At 39.5% G+C, this 18,262-nt stretch overlaps 1 protein-coding gene across 4 annotated transcripts in view; it reads left to right on the top strand.

The window, feature by feature from the left end:
- Window positions 1-18,096, top strand: part of SLC26A5 (solute carrier family 26 member 5) — a 52,343-nt gene extending 34,247 nt beyond the window's left edge. For 2 of the 4 annotated variants that reach the window (XM_074367604.1, XM_074367602.1), the window contains 11 exons: window positions 46-193; window positions 1,201-1,314; window positions 2,082-2,159; window positions 2,830-2,925; window positions 3,137-3,243; window positions 7,368-7,437; window positions 8,517-8,609; window positions 9,320-9,427; window positions 10,103-10,303; window positions 10,909-10,963; window positions 12,206-17,077. In XM_074367604.1, coding sequence (XP_074223705.1) covers window positions 46-193; window positions 1,201-1,314; window positions 2,082-2,159; window positions 2,830-2,925; window positions 3,137-3,243; window positions 7,368-7,437; window positions 8,517-8,609; window positions 9,320-9,427; window positions 10,103-10,303; window positions 10,909-10,963; window positions 12,206-12,390 — 1,255 coding nt within the window. In that variant the 3' untranslated portion in view covers window positions 12,391-17,077. Of the gene's footprint in view, window positions 1-45; window positions 194-1,200; window positions 1,315-2,081; window positions 2,160-2,829; window positions 2,926-3,136; window positions 3,244-7,367; window positions 7,438-8,516; window positions 8,610-9,319; window positions 9,428-10,102; window positions 10,304-10,908; window positions 10,964-12,205; window positions 17,078-17,956 lie in introns of those variants that run through there. The other 2 variants (XM_074367603.1, XM_074367605.1) reach the window with 2 other exon arrangements.
- The last annotated feature ends 166 nt before the right edge of the window (window positions 18,097-18,262 follow it).

The following is an 18,262-nucleotide window of genomic DNA, read 5'->3' as shown; positions in this document are numbered from 1 at the left end:
CCAGTGGTCACAATGCCCAGGGTTAAAGTCAGCTTCCCTTTCCAGGCTGCTGCCTCCAGCCAATCCGGACACCAGCCTCTTCCACCTCGTGTACGTGGATGCCATCGCCATAGCCATCGTTGGATTTTCAGTGACCATCTCGATGGCCAAGACTCTGGCAAATAAACATGGCTATCAGGTTGACGGCAATCAGGTAAAAGTCATTAATTTCCTGCACATATTTCATAGTACGATCATGCTCTACTGTGGAAGGCAAAAGAACTGGATCTATCTTGGTAGAAAAAAATTTAGTTTGATGATGGATGTATTTGAAGCATGTATTTATTCATCACTTCAATTTTTCCATGGTTTATGTGCATTACATGATCTGAGCACTGAGGTGCGGCATCCTACCTCACCTCATCAGCAGGGGTCCAGCTAGAAAGGTGAAATCTCCAATCTAAGGCTTACAGTTTGCCGTACTCTTCTAGGTGCCATCCCTATTTGTAAAGCTCACAGCTTGAGAATTGAATGTTTTTCCAGAACCATTTTTACATCACAGGAAGCCTTCACTTTTTTCATTGAACTTTGAGTTTATGATCATCGCTCAAACTCCATAATATATTCTTTGCCACCTTCTTATATAAGATAGCTGCAGGTAAAGTATTTAATCTGAACATGACAAGCTGTCATTGTGGCATGATTACATCTACTTTAGCATGCTGTGTATGTCTCAGAGGAGACTAATGCTCCATATTCATTCGAGACAGTGATCCAACTAGAAAGACTGGAGGTTGCCCTGAGATCAGGACTCACTGGTCCCGAGAGGACCAGGCAATGATGAGCAAGAGCCTAGGCATCTAAAAGATGCCAGTAGTCCTACCCACCAATAACTTTCTCTTAAATAACAAAAATATCTTGTCACTTTTGCTGCAGTTTTCTTTAAAAAAAAAAATTGTGTAGAGAGTGTGTTTGAGAAAGAGGGGGCTGGGTGGTGAGTGCAGCATTTATCCCCAACACAATTAAGATTCAAAGTGTTTTTCTCCCACCTTAGATTATGCAGTAATTCCTGTTTTGATCTTGTGCTACACAAATTCTTTTATTTGAAAAGAGAATGAAGAGACAGCCTGTGCTACTGAAAATGTACATTATATGGGCCATCAGGTCTGTCTTCCTGAAAAATGACTGATCTCTTTTGTGCTTTGTTTCCACATGGAAAAGGAGCTCATTGCCCTGGGACTGTGCAATTCCATTGGCTCACTCTTCCAGACTTTTTCAATTTCATGCTCCTTGTCTCGAAGCCTTGTCCAGGAGGGAACTGGAGGGAAGACACAGGTGTGTATGCAGCTGGTTGCTAAGGACTGGTGATTTGGGTATACACTTTAATCTCTTGATTCTATTCTGCCTGAAGACCGACACTCCAGTGAGCTGTATATGAATCAGAGAAAGGCATGACTGGTTGAAGCAAATCACAAAGAACTGAATCTACAGGAAAGGGGTATATTCTCCAGTCAAATTGAAAAATTACTCAACACTCCCTGCTACCAGTAAACCTCAAAGTTCAGACATAGGATGTTGTCATGACACCCTGAGAGTGAGTATCAGCAGGATGCCAGCACCGCCCAGTAGCACCTTCTGCAGTGATGGAAATGTTCAATATTTGCACTGTCCAATATGGCAGCCACTAGCCACATGTGACTCTTGGGCATTTGAAACGTGACTAGTGCAACCAAGACCTGAATTTTAGATTTTATTTAATTTTACTCCTTAAAAAAAAATTTAAATAGCCACATGAGGCTAGTGGCTCCCCAACTGGACAGCAAAATCTTGTCTGAACTCTTCTGGCCCTTGTGGATCTTGGGTCAGTAACCAGACATCTTTCTCCCACCCCTGGGAAGGGCATTTCAGCTTCTGTTTAAAAGCTCTAAGAAGAACTAAAACCTCAGGGAGTGGGAAGGAGTTACAGGTTTATGTGATGGTTTGGATGACTTATGCAAAGCCATATCTTCCCATGGTGATTATCAAAAGACTAAGACCAACCTGTGTCCCACCTCCTGTTCAGCTCTCCTGAACGTCCCTTCCACGTGTCTTCTCTCATCCAGCTTGCAGGTTGTTTGGCCTCGCTAATGATTCTGCTGGTGATATTAGCCACTGGATTCCTCTTTGAATCATTACCCCAGGTGTGTAGCTTGGACTTGGTGTGAGGTTTTACTGCGGGTGGAGATTATGCTCTATTTCTTTATTTTTGTGGTTGTCTCTGGGTTTTTACTGTAACCCCAGCAAAGTGGTATGAGAAAGGCTCAAGTCTCAGATCAATATCCTACTCCACAATCTGCCAGCACCTGGGACCTAGGGAAAGCCATCTCAGTATCTCTGGTTCTCAGTTTCCTTACCTGCAAAGTGAGGGGTTTGGACTGGCTAATCTCCAAGGTCCCTTCTCTCTTTGAACTTCTGTGACTTTATACTTAGTTAAAAATTTGAGATGACCTACACTCATAAGACATTTGTTTACTGATGCACTGAATCTAGTGGAGCTCAGGAACCATACAGAGCAGAGAAAAATCATACTGTAGGAAACCAGAGGTGAAATCATTCCTTGTACTGAGTTCACTCTGAACCTCTTGACCACCAGGCAGGTTTCCTACTAGGATATAAGCCTGGTTTTCCGAAGCCCATTTTAACTAACCGGGTCCTGAAAAGTCCGGTGTTCTTGGCTCTAGACGTACCATCACTGCCGCGTAGGAAGTGAGTGGGGAGAGGACGTGGGGAGGGCAGCAGGACGGTGAGGAGCCAGCAGAGGGAGTCTCTGGACGCAGGAGGAGAGGCATGCGTGGATGTGCTGTGTTTCAGGCTGTGCTGTCGGCCATTGTGATCGTCAACCTGAAAGGAATGTTTATGCAATTCTCAGATCTCCCCTTTTTCTGGAGAACCAGCAAAATAGAGCTGGTAAGTAACAAAGGTGATCGTCAGCTGACTATGTCATAGCAACAAATGGGTTGTTGCTGATAAAAACGTGAGAAAGATAAGTTACTGTGGTCAGTTGTTATATGCAGTATCCAGTTAGACAAGGTTAGGTACTCTGTATGTATGTGTGTGTGTGTAACTCTTAGGACATTGTCCATGTGGTTCTACATATAGCTCTGTGTCTTTTGTTTAGACCATCTGGCTTACCACTTTTGTTTCCTCCCTGTTCCTGGGATTGGACTATGGTTTGATTACGGCTGTGATCATTGCACTGCTGACCGTGATTTACAGAACACAGAGGTGAGTGCACGGTTGGGTGGGGATGTGTGTTCTGCCTGAGATCGTAGCACTGACTTTAAATGTAGACCAAGGCTGACCTGGTCAAAGTAAGCTCTTTGGTTACTCCCTATCAGCATGAGAGGGAGCTGAGGACTTATGGGACCTGTTGACTAAATAACCAAAATGCCAAATAAAAAAACTCAGTATGCAGAGGAGGGTATATAGCTCAGTGGTAGAGTGCTTGCTTAGCATGCATGAGGTCCTGGGTTCAATCCCCAGTACCTTCATAAAAAAAAAAAACTCAATATGATGTTGCCAGATGCTCTACTGTTTCACAGTTTGTAATTCCATCAGTGATTTTCCTCAAAGAACCTAATTTCTGTCATGGTTCCTGCCATTCAAGCCACAGTGGGTCCCTGGCTTATTTACCCTCATTTGAATGAACTGTGAGTTCTTGCAGTTTGCTTTGGCACCAGTGCTGACGTGGGTTTTGCTGACATGGAGCCGACTCTGACTCCAGGTGATCATGTGCGAGGCTTCAGTTGTCCTTTCCTTTACCCTGAGCCATTACCTCCTGTCATCTCTTCTCCTAGTAGTAAGCTGAGCCCCCTGAGGAAGGCATAAAATAACTTTTTAAAAAATACTGTGTTCATGATAATTAAATATATCACTATAAAGACCGCAAAGGAAACATTATGTTTCTATAGAAATAGCCTGACTTTGGGGAGGGTAGAGCTCAGTGGTAGAGTGCCTGCTTAGCATGCACGACGTCTTGGGTTCAATCCCCAGTACCTCCACTAAGAAATAAATAAGTAAATAAAACCTAATTACCCACCCCCACCAAAATAAAAATGAATAAATAAAATAAAAATAGAAAATAGAAAAGCATCACTCAGAAAATATGTAGCATAACCATTGTATAGGAAAAATTGACTGAAATGTTAAAAAAAAAAAAAAAAAAAAACAGCCTGACTTTAGAGGCTTTAACCCTGGGTTCAAGACCTAGCTGCACCCTCTGTAAGCTCTGTGATTTTATGTGACCTCTTGGAACCTCAGTCTCTGCCTCTGTAAATTGGGACTAACATTTGCTGCCTCAGAGAGTCACAGTAAGGTTCAAATGAGACTAATGCACATGAAATGCTTAGCACAGGGACTGATACACACTATGCACCCAACAAATTCAACACGAGGGGACTGGAAAGGCAGTTAGTCTAATTATTGCCTATAGTTGCAAATCATGTGATAGTTCTTAAAGTTTTGAATGTGATATGTTGAAAGGCTACTGGACGGAGATGTTAACCTTTATCTGCAGAACAATGCTCCCCACTCTTCAGAGCAGGAAATGAGCATTTTACTTGTCAAAAATGACCTAGAGAGAAATATTGACAACATGTGGAATCTAAGCTCAAGAATTAGGGGAGAGGGCATAGCTCAGTGGTAGAGCACATGCTTACCATGCACAGGGTCCTAGGTTCAATCCCCAGTACCTCCATTAAAAAAAAAAAGTAAATAAATATACCTAATTACCTACCCCTCTTCAAAAAAGAAATAAAATGAAAATAAATAAATAAATCTATTAAGCTCAAGAATTATACTATTTTTTATAACGAACTCTACACTGTTCCCCATTTTTATGTTAAAAAAAAGTTCCCCTCATTTTTATAAAGAACATTATTAGTACATGCAAGAGTTCATTATCTCAGAGCTTTGGTGGACATCATGCTTTTAAAGTATCTATAGTCTTTAACAAGCCATGGTAGAGAATTCGAGGGGTTTTTTTCCACTTTTTTTTTTTAAACCAAATAGAATTTTATGATTTCTTACCATAAATTTTAAAGTTAGGCAGGGTTCTTTTTCTTCTGCTCTACTTCTTTTTCTCTGCCAAATAATTAATTAAAGTTTATTTTTTATGTCCTGTCCCTTGGTGGTGACTGTGCTGGATCCTTGTAGGTTAGAGTCTGGGGAGCCAGCACGCGGGCTTCTTGTTTATTTTCACTGCTTCTTTCCCTGTAATTAGGACACACTGTCCAGAGGAGGCTGGTGTTTCACTGGCTTTGCTCGTCTTCCCAACTCCCAGGTTCCCTCCAAGCCCACATGGTTAAGGGACAATCAGTTCATCAGCAAACAGTCCTTGATGCCTCCTCCATGCAGGCGCTGTGGGTAACACTGTAAAGGTGACAGAAATTCAGCTTCTGCTCCCAAAGTGGGGAAAACATATTACAATGTTAAAATAATTATAATCTTAATTGGACAGATTTTTTGAGGGACTGCTGTGTTCCCAAGGAGGTGCTAGACTCTAGGGACATTGCCGTAAAGACCGGTCCTTCGCATTCTCCTGAGGATGACAGGACCTGATGATGATGAGATGATGCTGTCATGATAATGAAATAGTGGTGGCACTGAGTGATTGTAGTTAGTCACGTGCCTGGCTCTGTGCAGAGATCCGCCCTCCACGTCACTTCTTCCTTCCGTCCCAGTGACTGTTAGCATCCCTGATTCACAGATACGGAAACTGAGGCCTAGACTGATGGAGTAACTTACCCAAGGTCACTCAGTAAGCATAGGCAGTGACTCAAATACGAGTTTTTGTGAACCTGGAGGCTAACTCTTAATCAGCATTTTATAATCCATCTTCAAGAAATTAAAATACACAGTTAGCAGTGCGTCAGTAGGTGTAAGCAAGGCACAAGCGGTAATAAGCGTAAGAGAAGCCCAAGTAAAACCCCATCAGAGTTCATCAAAAGAGACTTTCTTGCTCCTTGGGTGATTAGGAAAGAAACAAGGAGTATTTAGACCTGAGGAAATGGGGCTGAAGTGTTCTCCAGACGGTCACGACGGCATTTTCCCCATCTGCCTGCTGAAACCCTCATACTTCGAGACCGCACTCCCCCAACCAAGGAGATCTCACCTTCCCTGGTGTCCCCACCGCCACACCATGGTCGTCCAGCACCTCGTATCTCCCAGTTACTTGTGGACTCCTGTGGTCCGTGTGTCTACCACCTCCCTTCCCCCGCCCCCCGGCACTAGATTGTAACATGTGGACAGTATTTTGAGTCTCTTTAGAAGGTTTTCTCATAATCAAGGACTTAACTGAGCCTTTTATCTACAACCTCAGTCATTGCTATTTGTTGACAGACGTCACTAGACTGTGCTCACCTTGATTGTGGAGGCAAGCCCTGGAGTCCAGGACCATCCAGTGTGTGTGTGTTCTCTGGAGTCTCCTTGAGGGAATCCTCCAGAATAAACAGCTGATGTTCGTGCTATAGATTTAACTCACAAGGCACTTGCACCTATACACTGAGAGGCCCCAGGGCAGAGCAGCAAGACCATGGATTGTCGAAGCAAAGACCTGGAGCCATAATCTGGCTCTGCTAAGCTCGCTGACGTTGAACAACTCACCTAACCCCACTGGGCCTCAGTTACTCATCTGCACGATGGCAGAAATAAGGCCAGTGGGATTTTTCATGCAGTATAATAAGGTAATACCAAGTGCTTAAGAAGTAGCACTTGTCATCATTACAGTGTCTAATTTGAGCCAGACTGTCCTATAAAAAGAGTTAGCAATTTGTGCTCTCAAAAAATAATGTTTAAAATCTATTCACACCAAACTTAAGAATACTCTGCTGATTTGAGAATTTTGTTTTCTCCTGACACCTTCCGTTGACTACTGCCCCTCCATGAGTTCGAGACTCTTATTAGAGACAAAATGAAAATCTCCCCTCCTTTAGAATTAGAGCAGGAATACAACTCTACCTGCTGAGGGACATGAAGATGAGTTACACATGTCCCTGGCATGGCTTGAAGTTGGCACAATTCATTTTTGTCCCATCTTTAAATACCTAAGTCTTTTGTCCTGACCAGATGGTGTGTGTGGTATGGGTGGGGTGTGTGGGATATGTGATCTGTGTGGTCTGAGGTGTATGTACTGTGTGTGTCTGTTGGGTATGTATGTGTGTGGGGGAGGTGGGGGTGTAAGGCTTGTAATGGCACTGGGAATGTGAGTTACGTGGAGCTCTTCTGAAAATGCACCATAAAAGGACTGAGCATCCCTGAATTCACTAGCAAACCCACGCAGGACATGTAAATGTGCAGAACCTCATGTTTCTGTCAGCAGGATGATATTTTAACACTCAATCTGTCTTCAGCCCAAGCTACAAAGTCCTTGGACAGCTTCCTGACACTGATGTGTATATTGACATAGACGCCTATGAGGAGGTAGGATCTTTTTCTGTCATTTTAAACAGTTGTAAGCGTGTGATGTGATTGGCTAATTAAGTAGGACAAAGTGGGTGGGGTAAAGAGGAGGGAGGGGCAGTGGTCAAAGCAGACAGCCTGAACTTAGTTTACTGTCTGGATTCTGTTTTGTAGTTTATACTATACATCAGTTACTCAACCTCCTCATGTTAATTTTTCTTCTTTTTAAAATGAGGATAAGTATATATTCTTGGGCTTAACATATATACTTACAAAATACTGAGACTGTGAGGATGGTCTGTATGTGCATAATTTTCTTGTGATGAATTTAAACTGATGGAAAAGTACTGATATTAACCATGTAAAATGTAGCTGGTGGGGCTATGAAATTCTCCTGCTTTGTTTTTTTTCCTGCTTTGATTTCTAATGGTTGAGATTATGGCTTAAAATATCCTTGATTTTGAATGTTATTTCCTTATGTGGAATCTTTTACAAAGTCTTCTGAAACTAGCTTTGTTTTTGCTTTATGCTTGGGAAGATAAATGTTCTTTAAGATATTAAGAACTAAAAGATACTAAGAAATTAGACTGGTGTGAAGTGTGCTCTTTTTTCCTTCTTTCCAAAGAATTACGTGCTGGATTACTTGTTTCCAAACTACATCCTAGAATTCCATGAGTCTTCTTGGTAAAATTTGCACTGTTTCATGTGGGGCCTCCTGCCTACATTCTGTACGTGAATCAACCAGTATAAACCTTTGTTCACTTTGCCTGCTTCTCCCGGTCTGAGTAGCAGCCTCCTTTCTCCTATCCATTTCTCTCTTTTTCTTTTTAATATTTTTCAGTTTCTTCTTTGTATTTTATGGTAAAAAATGAAACAGACTTTTAAAAGAAGTGGGAGGACGTTCATTTTTAAAGGCTTTTCTCTCTGCTGCTTCCTCCAGAGCATGACTGGGTCGGTGAGAGTGACGTTATTTTATCTACACACTGTCTGGGGCTCTTAGCAACTTCCTAATGAATGTTCAGGTTGGAGGAGGGAGGCAATTGAAGTTTTGATTCTGAAATAGTCCCGCGTGTTCGATTCACTAACATTTTATTTCTCAGGTGAAGGAAATTCCTGGAATAAAAATATTCCAAATAAATGCCCCAATTTATTATGCAAATAGTGACTTGTACAGCAATGCATTAAAAAGAAAGGTGAGTCACAAGAAATCAAAAGTGACTATTTCTAAGGAGGAAGTCTGTGGGTTGATAGGCATATGAGGGCCACTTAAATGTCTTAGTGTACCTTTTATACTATTTCATTCTGTCCCTCTATTTTTTTTAATTATGGTAAAATATACACAACTTAAAATGTATCATTTTAATCATTTGCAACTGTACAGTTCAATGGATGGAATTAAGTCCATTCACACTGTTCTGCAACCTGCATTACTACTCATTCTCTTTTGTCATGTGCATATAGTAACCTTTTAAAAAATATTTAAGAAAAAAAGGGAAAAAATAATTTTGTGTTTCTTACTCTTAGGATCACGTGGGTTCCTTTGGTCACGATTAGACTCAACCCCGCATGGCTTAGTATATAGGAAAACCTCCCAATCAACCCATAGAGTCTCTTAAATACAAGAATCTGAGAAATCTAAGTTTGAAAAACACTACTTTAAAATTCTTTTCAGTATTTAGCTTCTGGTTGTGTTGAATCAAGACCAAGAATAAGAAAGGTTACTAATGTTCTTTTACTGAGGGAGTAACCCAGTTCGGGGCATCTGAGAGAAAGGTAAAGCAAAGGTTGGGGTGATAACCTGGCATAGAAAACAGTCAAAAGGGAAGATTGGAAGATGAACTGCATTTGGGTGGTTTCCTGGAAGCCAAGAAGTGATTTTTGTGTATATTGCCCTTCTGTAAAGACTGGAGTGAACCCAGCCTTCATAATGGGAGCAAGAAGAAAGGCCATGAAGAAGTATGCTAAGGAAGTTGGAAACGCCAACATGGCCAACGCAACCGTCGTCAAAGTGGTGAGTGATGCCTTCACTGTAACTTTCCCTTGTCTCTTGACCTGTAGCCCCGCCCCCTCTTATTCATGATTGAAGTTTTAACACAGCAGAAAGTCTCTAAAGTAGGAAAGCTTAGAAACAAGCTAAATGTCCATCCTATATTAAAGATATGTGATAAAGTCGGATATGAGAATGCTTCTGAAATAAGTAGTGATATGAGCCCAGGAAAACATGATTTTAAAAAATAAAAATCACACACTACCTTAATAAATTTTACCATTTTACCGTTATTACTTTGCTGAGATTCATCCAGCTGATAGTAAAAAAAAAAAAACAAACCCAAAGACAGGTTTTTGCCTTTCAGGCTTCTGGTAACTGATCTGTCATGTTGAAATCAAGGGAAATATTTTAAAAGTTAGGGGAAAATGGATATGATAATGAAGGAGAGTAGATTTCATTGGACCTCAAAAAATTTTTTAAAAAAAGGAGGAAGAAAAAGAAATAGCTAAAATTGAATATTGTGTATATTCCTTTTTTGTCATGTTAATAAGCTGAGATATAGCAATTATTTTGGAAGCAATGTGGTATAGTCAGAAGCTTCAGAATATAAGGACTAATTTTTCCCTTATAAATCTTTCTCAGAACCAAAATGTGAGTTGTTCGTAGAATTCTGGTTTGGTTTGACTTTTGACGTAGGATGCAGAAGTAGATGGAGCAGATGGAACCAAGCCTGAGGAAGAGGAGGACGAAATAAAATATCCCCCAGTAGTCATCAAGAACACATTTCCTGAGGAACTGCAGAGATTTATGCCCCCGGGGGATAACGTCCACACCATCATTCTGGATTTTACACAAGTCAATTTTATTGATTCCGTTGGTGTAAAAACTGTGGCAGGGGTAAGCATCATCTTTAACAAATCACGTAACATCTCTGTGCCCAATGTCGCCATTAGTAAAATCAGAGAAGTGAGTAAACTAGGGTCCCTTTTCAACCGTTTAAATTTTTGTTGTTGTTTTTCAACTTTAATTGCAGAAAATATCAAAAATATACTAGACTACAGAGCATAGTGTCATGAACCCCAGTGTAACTACCACTCAGATTCAGCGAGTATCATTTCACAGTCAGTCTTGTTTCATTGGTCCCCCACAGCCACTTTCCCCTTCTCTGACTTTGAATCACATCCTATTCATCACATCATCTGTAAATATTTCAGTACCTATCTCTTCCAAGAAGATTCTTCTAAAAATCATCACCATAATACCTCCATTACACCTGACTAAAATTAACAAGAATTCCTTGATGTTCCAAATTTTCATTGAGATGTAAAAGTCAAATGAAATGTAAAATTATTTTAAAATGATTAGCTCAAAACTGCATAATGATTGAAGCAAAGTAGCTCAAGTGAATGAAGAGCATCTTGTATCACTAAATACATGTTGGTAGAAAGAAACTTGCACTTCACAGTCAAGAGAAACTAAACTTTATTTCAACATTATTACAGATTGTAAAAGAATATGGAGATGTCGGTATTTATGTGTATTTAGCAGGATGCAGTGGTGAGTACATTTTTAGAATGGGGAGAAGTTTTAACATTTCAATTTTCTTACTTTTTTTTTAATTACTGTGTTTGGAAATATTTCCCCTTAATTTTAGTTTTTGGTGAAAATGAAAATTATTCTTATGAAAATCACTCTAAAGCAAGCTTTGAAATTAGCCACTTACAGGCACTCACATCACTGGGTTACTTGTGCCCAGCCCACTGCCCTGGAGTTGGAGGAAAGGAGCAAAGGAGATAATAAACCGTGGTTCAGGGCTGGTGTATTTTTTAGTGATTATTTACTTGATGGCTGTCATAAACATAGTTATAGAAAATCATTTAGGTTTTTCCATACAATGCCTGCTGTTTTTGTTTCATATTACATTTTGGTGAAAACAGTGCTTGAAAACGGAATCCACAGAAAGATACCACTTTTCACCTACCAGGATGGCAAACATTAAAAATGTCAGGCAGCAGGCTCTGCTGACTTAGCGTAGGGGAATAGGCAGTCTCGGGCACTGCTCATGGGAGTGCACAATGGAATAGCCTCCATGGAAGGGAGACCAGCATTTTCTTTCAAAATTACAAATGCACTTACCTTTAACGCAGCAAATCCAGCAATGTGCTTTCACACATTCAAAACAACACATGTACGTGGTTAGTCATCATAGTACCATCTATAAAAACAAAAGACTAGAGAAAATTTTAAGTGTAAAACAAGAAGGACCAGTTAAATAAACTAGGGTACATCTACACCATGGAATATACCACATAGTGGTAAAAAATTAAGTCAAAAAAATACATTTTAAAAATTTGAGACTAATGTACACATCTATTATGCTCTCTTGGGTAATAACGAGGAGGAAATAAGAATATATATTTGTATTTACTTATATTTGCATAAAGAAATACTGAAAGAATCCACAAGAAAATAATAAAAGTAGCTTCCCTGACTGGGGGAGTGATGTCCCAGGGACGGGTATTGGGACTTTTTATTCTATCATTTAAAAAAAATTTTTTTTAATTATTTTTAGGGGGGAGATCATTAGGTTTACTTATTGGTTTTTTTTTGGAGGAGGCACTGGGGATTGAACCCAGGACCTGTGTATGCTAAGCGTGAGCTCTACCACTGAGCTATACCCTGTCCCTGTTTTATCATTTTAGTATTTAAACTATATGAAAGGGTTATTCAGTTTGTTTGTTTTTTTAATGTATAAGAGTGATGCCCATAGTGGACTGATTTTCCTTTCTTCTTTTATAGCACAAGTTGTGAATGACCTCAGTCGAAATCGATTTTTTGAAAATCCTGCCTTACTGGAGCTGCTGTTCCACAGCATCCACGACGCAGTCTTGGGCAGCCAAGCGCGAGAGGCGCTGGCAGAACAGGAGGCCTTGGCTGCTCCTCCCCCAGAGGACAACGAGCCCAATACCACTCCCGAGGCGTAGATGAGGCGCTCAGCCTGGGATCGGGTAGGAGCCTCTTGAGAAGTTACTAACCTACTAACCCACACACTTAAAATACTAGACACTAGATGGTCCCCCCTAAGGGTAAATCATAGTAGTCAGGCTTAATTTGGAGGGTGAATGACGCATCACAAGATGTATCTTACTTGTTTTTTTTTTTCTTCAGTTGACTATTTCAAAGATATTAACTCTTGCCCGCCTTTATTGTGTATTTCTGTTACTTTTTAGTATTTTCTTTGTAATCCAAGCACTTAGGAATTGATTTCCTTAGAGTACTTTACCTACAGATCAGAGATGCTGCCACCAGATGGGTGATACTGCTTTGCTTTTGTACTTCTTGGTCTATGGACATTCTGTAATCAGTTAGCTCACAGAGGGGGCAAGCCCACGATTCTCTAAAAGCTCTTTTAAAATAACCACATATTGTTACAGAAGCAATGTAAGTAGGTAGCAGAAAATTAGAAAAGACAGACAAGCAAAAATAAGAAAAACAAATTACATGGCCACCACTAAGAGCTTATTGCTAACACCTTCATGCATATCCTTCCAGATCTTTTTCTATTACATATATTTACATCTTTTAAACAAAATAAGATCGTAGTCTACATAGTGTTCTGTAACCTGTTTCCTTCAGTCAACAATCTCTGCTTTCTCATTCTAGAGTGTGCTTATTTCAAACCATATTCAAATTTCCCTAACTGTCCTCGCATTTCTAGTTGATTTGTCTAAATTTTAGTGTTCATTCTGTGGCCTTACACTACACATGGTCTTGTCCCCCGAAGTCACATAAATCTGTCTTAATCTAGCACTGTCCCTTTTTTGATGACACTGACTTGTTAAAGGGAGTTGGGCGGTTGTCCTGTAGAATCTGAGCGTGTCCACTTGCTTTTTCAAGGTGTTATTTAGCTTGTCCCTTTATTTCCTGAACTACCTGTAATCTAGAAGTTACATCTAACTAAAGGCTTTGCAGATTAGAGTAAAACATTTTTTGCTAGAATATATCACAGATGAGACACAAGCCTGAAATCACATCACAGCAGAAAACAGAAGTAATATCTAGTTCACCTACCAGTAACAGTGCTGAGATAGTGACAACCAATCCCCCAGTTACATTTTCTCCTTTGTGACTAGTGAGTTGTCTGTATGGTGTTCCTTTCGCATTGAATGAAGGTCCAGTTCCCTATTAACCATTTACCCAGGGGTTTTAACAGCTGGTGATAATCCTTGCCTAAATCAGAAATTGTAAGCTTTCTGTATTTTTTTCCCAATTCTCTCATTTCTTTTGCATTAATTAGTTAGTGTTTCTTTGTAAACTACAGCTTTCCCGCCTTAGCTTGAGCTATTTGGTCACCTTTAAATACAGTTCTTACTGTAAAGGCAGGTTAAATGTTTGTTTGTTTGTTTGTTTAATTACCGACTTTAAGGAGTTGATTTAATAGAAGGTGACAAATTAGGTTCTTTTAGATTTCTTTTTGTTGTGATTATAGTCTCATGAATTTTTTATAGTTTTAGTATGTTTCAGTCCTTTATAGTTATTCTTTCTGGTGGTCAAATTGTCATACCTGTGGCCAGCAGGAGCCCCCAGAAGTTTTGTTGTTGTTGCTAATAGTGAAATAGCATTAAAGACCATGTATTTTAGAAAACTAACTACTAGGTCTACTTTAATATCTTCCTTAGAGGTCTATAGAATTATCAGTTACTTCTTCATCATACTCAGTTTTAAGCCTATGAGTGAGTCAGTACTATTTCAAGCACTCTCTGTAGTTGTTCAGGAGTGGGGAGACCTTTAAGCCAATTTGTCATCAGAAGTTCCTGCTCCTGCAGTCCTAACCACCAGCTCATTCCAGATCACAGCACAAGTATAAACCAATCTGCCCAAAGTCTCATCTGCTAAGATTTCCTGCTAATAGTTTGTCTTTTTTTTTTTTTTAATGTGTTTCCTTATCGACTCCTTGTTTTAGTTTTCATGAAGAAAACACTTCAGGAGAAAAGTATATCAGGAAAGAACTAGGCTAACATGGGTCCACCCCAAACCAAACCCTACGGTTTGTTTGCTTTAACTCCTATCAGGTTTCTCAGTGACTTTAGTAATCTAATTCAAAGTAGACCCCCTCCTTTCTAATTAATCCATTGTCTGGACCTAGCGTCCAGAAACTAGATTTGCATCCAGTTACTTCCTTTGCAGCCGTCGCACACAAGATCAGGTACATCTGCATTCTGATACAGACTGCCTTCTGAAAGAGCTTGTAGTTGTAGGACCTCAGCTTACACTAGGAACTTTTATAAAAGGGCTTGCATCATTTCAGCCATTGATGTGGGACTGAACAACTTTAAACAATGTTATTCAATACGTCATTGCATATTTTTCAGCACCAGTCTTTAACAAATGCTTTACGTACAGCACATACGCAAGTTCTGGTTGTTGATAGATTGAAAGTAGTAAACAAAAAAGTACTTGTCTGTAGCTTACAATTTGTATTTAACTTTGCCGTCCTTTAATTTTTCACCTATTTTGAATAGAATTCTACCATGTACATAGAAAGCACTTAAGTCCTACTGAGGGGAAGTATGTTTTTGTTTCAGTATGCCTCTGAGAACGTAAGAGTGCATTTCAAAATTTATTTTATCTAAATGTAAATATGTTTAGAATGTTTTGCTTAGAATTTTCATATAGGAAGGAAATTTCCTGACCTTTTTTACTTAGGATCAAGTTTTGTCTCTACCTCCTTCCTGGATGTTAGCAGCTGCTACTATATGTCTGTGTTTTTCGGCCCTGGTTCAAATTCAGATTCTCATTGCCCTATCAAAATCCACACTGATGGATAGAGGGACTAGACTAGCCTTATTTATGGCAGTATGGGAAAGCCCTATTTTCAGAAAGTTCCCATAAAGTGAAGTTGTCTTTCTCAAGTCCTATGCATTGTGACCATGGTTGACCTCTGCCTCATGGATGGGTAGAATATGTTGGCAAACCGTTATGCCCCAGGGCCCAAGAAATTCCTAACTCATGTCACAGACACTGACTCTATAATCATACAGCAGCTGAGAGTGGGATCCCAATTGCCAACCACATCTGCAGTGGGACTCAGAGAAAGTGAGGGATATGAATCCCCTGCAAGTCCTGGGAGAAGCTCATTTTGTAGTTTGCAGGTATCATCTCTTTGTCCAGTCCATGTGGTTTGATCCTGTATCCTTACCTATTTAACAGAGAAAGGAGGTGCCTGCCTCCAAAGGTACATGTTGAGAAAATGAGACTGCCCTCATGTGTGCATGGAGAGGGTAGCAACCCAGAGAATCTGCCCTGCAGTGGGTAGGTGTGTTGTTCTGTGTTTGGGAATTGGGGGTGCCCTTGTGTGGGGATGAGTGAGGGAAGCGTATGTGGTGAGGAAGACTTTATCTATTATGTCTGCCCCTTTGGGGAAGTTTGCTCCTTGGTGTGAGTCTGTATGCTTTAGTGAGTGCAAAAATGCTGTTGGTTCTTTATAGTGTACCTTTTAGGAATGCTTTTAGGATTCAGTTTTAGATTCTTGATCATATGGGTTGAGAACTGGTAAAAGTTGGTCTGAGGACTGATAAATGTATTATCTAATTCTCTAAACATATAGCCAACCAAAATGCATGCAATGGTTTTGAAATCCCCCAAATCCCAACGGAATGTTCAAAAGCCAGGACTGCACCAGGTAACCTGCCTGCTGACTGACTTGAATCTAATCAGGTTTGAGCATCTCAAAAACCCATCTTGCCTTTGAAAAAGGCTTACCAGGTTTTTCATTGTACTGGTGCATAGCATTTCAACTTGATATCACAGATAAACCTGAGCTTTGTGGAAATTAAGTTTTCGTAAATCTAATCACACTTTTAAAGTGTTTTTTAAAGGATCACTGCAGTATTTTTCTAGTCACAAACTCTTTGTATTCTGATTTATCAGTACCCCAATACATGTTTAAACACGTTTGTCTATACATACATGTATGCACATGTATATACACACACCTTTTAGGTGCAGGGAGTTACAAGTGAATGTCTATTTTTTTTCTTTTTAAGTAGGGCACAGAGATGTTAATCTAGATAGTGTTGATTCCACTTGCTTACACATGCCCAGGCAGAAACACTCAAGATTTTTCAAATAAGCCATTGTACATTTATTTCATTGTGACCAGATTTTAACCATGTGACTGAGATGTCAAGATGATTCAGAGCCTATGACATGTTAGGCCTGAGTGAGCTCAAAATATCCATTTGTGTTGCCTCAGATTGGTACGTGTGATGTGTGTGGCTATGAGAAAGTGGTAAGACTTCAAGGCATATGTTCTCAATGCTTACATTTATCAAAATAGTACAAAAACATACACCTTTAGTCATTCAGTTGAATATATTTTATTATAAGTGTAACCTGGAACTAGGTCACTTTATTTCATACCTCATGAAAAGACTAGGCTTAGGAAAAATTTTATCAGTTTCACAAAAATGAAAAGTCAAGAAAAGATGTTGGATTTTATGAATGGTTTTAATTTTTCTGCTTGAAAACTTTCATGTTTTAAATACATCCGTGCAACACTTACATTTTTTATGTGTCAGCTTTTTCTTTTGTGAATTAAAGTGTATCCAGCTCTATTTTGCATTACTTATTTGTGAATATTGAACTGCAATAAAAATATTCTTTATTGTGTTTGGGTCTCAGTGTTTGGGGGAGAGCCTGGAAACAGTTAATTGTGGAGGAAGAAGGGAGGGAATTTGGTGGTGGTTGTACAAGAAATAATTTTAAAGAGATCTGTTTAGGATTCTAATACAACTTTTACTTTAGAAATACCTCACTATAGACCAGAAGTCCACCAGGAGCTTAACCAAAATCTTAAACTAGTAATTTATAAATGAAAGTAAGTACTTCTCTGTATGAAGCCAATTATGGATTTTCTGTGTATATTTTTTTGAAGTATAGTCAGTTTACAGTGTTGTCAATTTCTGGTGTACAGCACAATGCTTCAGTCATATGTGAACATACATTCATTTTCATATTCTTTTTTACCGTAAGTTCTCGAACTCCTAATTTGCTTATGGTTTCCTTTGCTGTGCAAAAGCTTGTAAGTTTAATTCGGTCCCATTTGTTTACTTTTGCCTTTATTTCTGTTGCCTGGGTAGACTGCCCTAGGAGAACGTTGCTAAGATATGTATCGGAATGTTTTGCCTGTTTTCTTCTAGGTTTAGTGTCTTGTCTTAAGTTTAAGTCTTTAAGCCATTTTGAGTTTATTTTGTGTATGGTGTGAGGGAGTGTTCTCCATTTCTTTAAGTCATCTTTAATTTCCTTAGTCAGTGTTTTGTAGCTCTCCACATATGTCTTTCACTTCCTTGGTCAGACCAATTCTGGATTTTCTAAATTAGATTATTACGTGTAAATACTTCTTTCTGCTTTATTACTTCACTAGTTGTTAAAATCAATAATTTTTGACTGATCTGAAAGCAACTCAGATGGCAAAGCACAACATATTACATCAAATACTTCTTACACTTTAAAAATAGTCTGGCCAAACAATATTATTCAACATTGTAGGAAAAAAATGGAAACAAATGTGATCCTGTGCCAAGATGGGCCATTCTGATGAGGACAGAGGAGCATAACGGATAAGGAGCATAGGTGATGGAGCTGACATACAGGGACCTGAATCCCAGCTCGGCTACAAGGAAGTCAGGTAGGAAAATTCTGCATCCATTAAATCCACCTCACTGGGAAGATGCAGTGAGATAATATATGTACAGCACCCAGCCAGCGTATGCCTAGGACTTATATGGTCAAAGCAAGCACTTTACATTTAGAACCCTTAAATGTTAGTGGATCAAAAAATAGTCAACATACATT

Source organism: Camelus bactrianus, chromosome 7, assembly GCF_048773025.1.
Source record: "Camelus bactrianus isolate YW-2024 breed Bactrian camel chromosome 7, ASM4877302v1, whole genome shotgun sequence".
In the NCBI taxonomy this organism is placed as follows: Eukaryota; Metazoa; Chordata; class Mammalia; order Artiodactyla; family Camelidae; genus Camelus; species Camelus bactrianus.
Note: the sequence above shows the minus strand (reverse complement) of the source record. Positions and strands in the feature narration are given on the sequence as shown.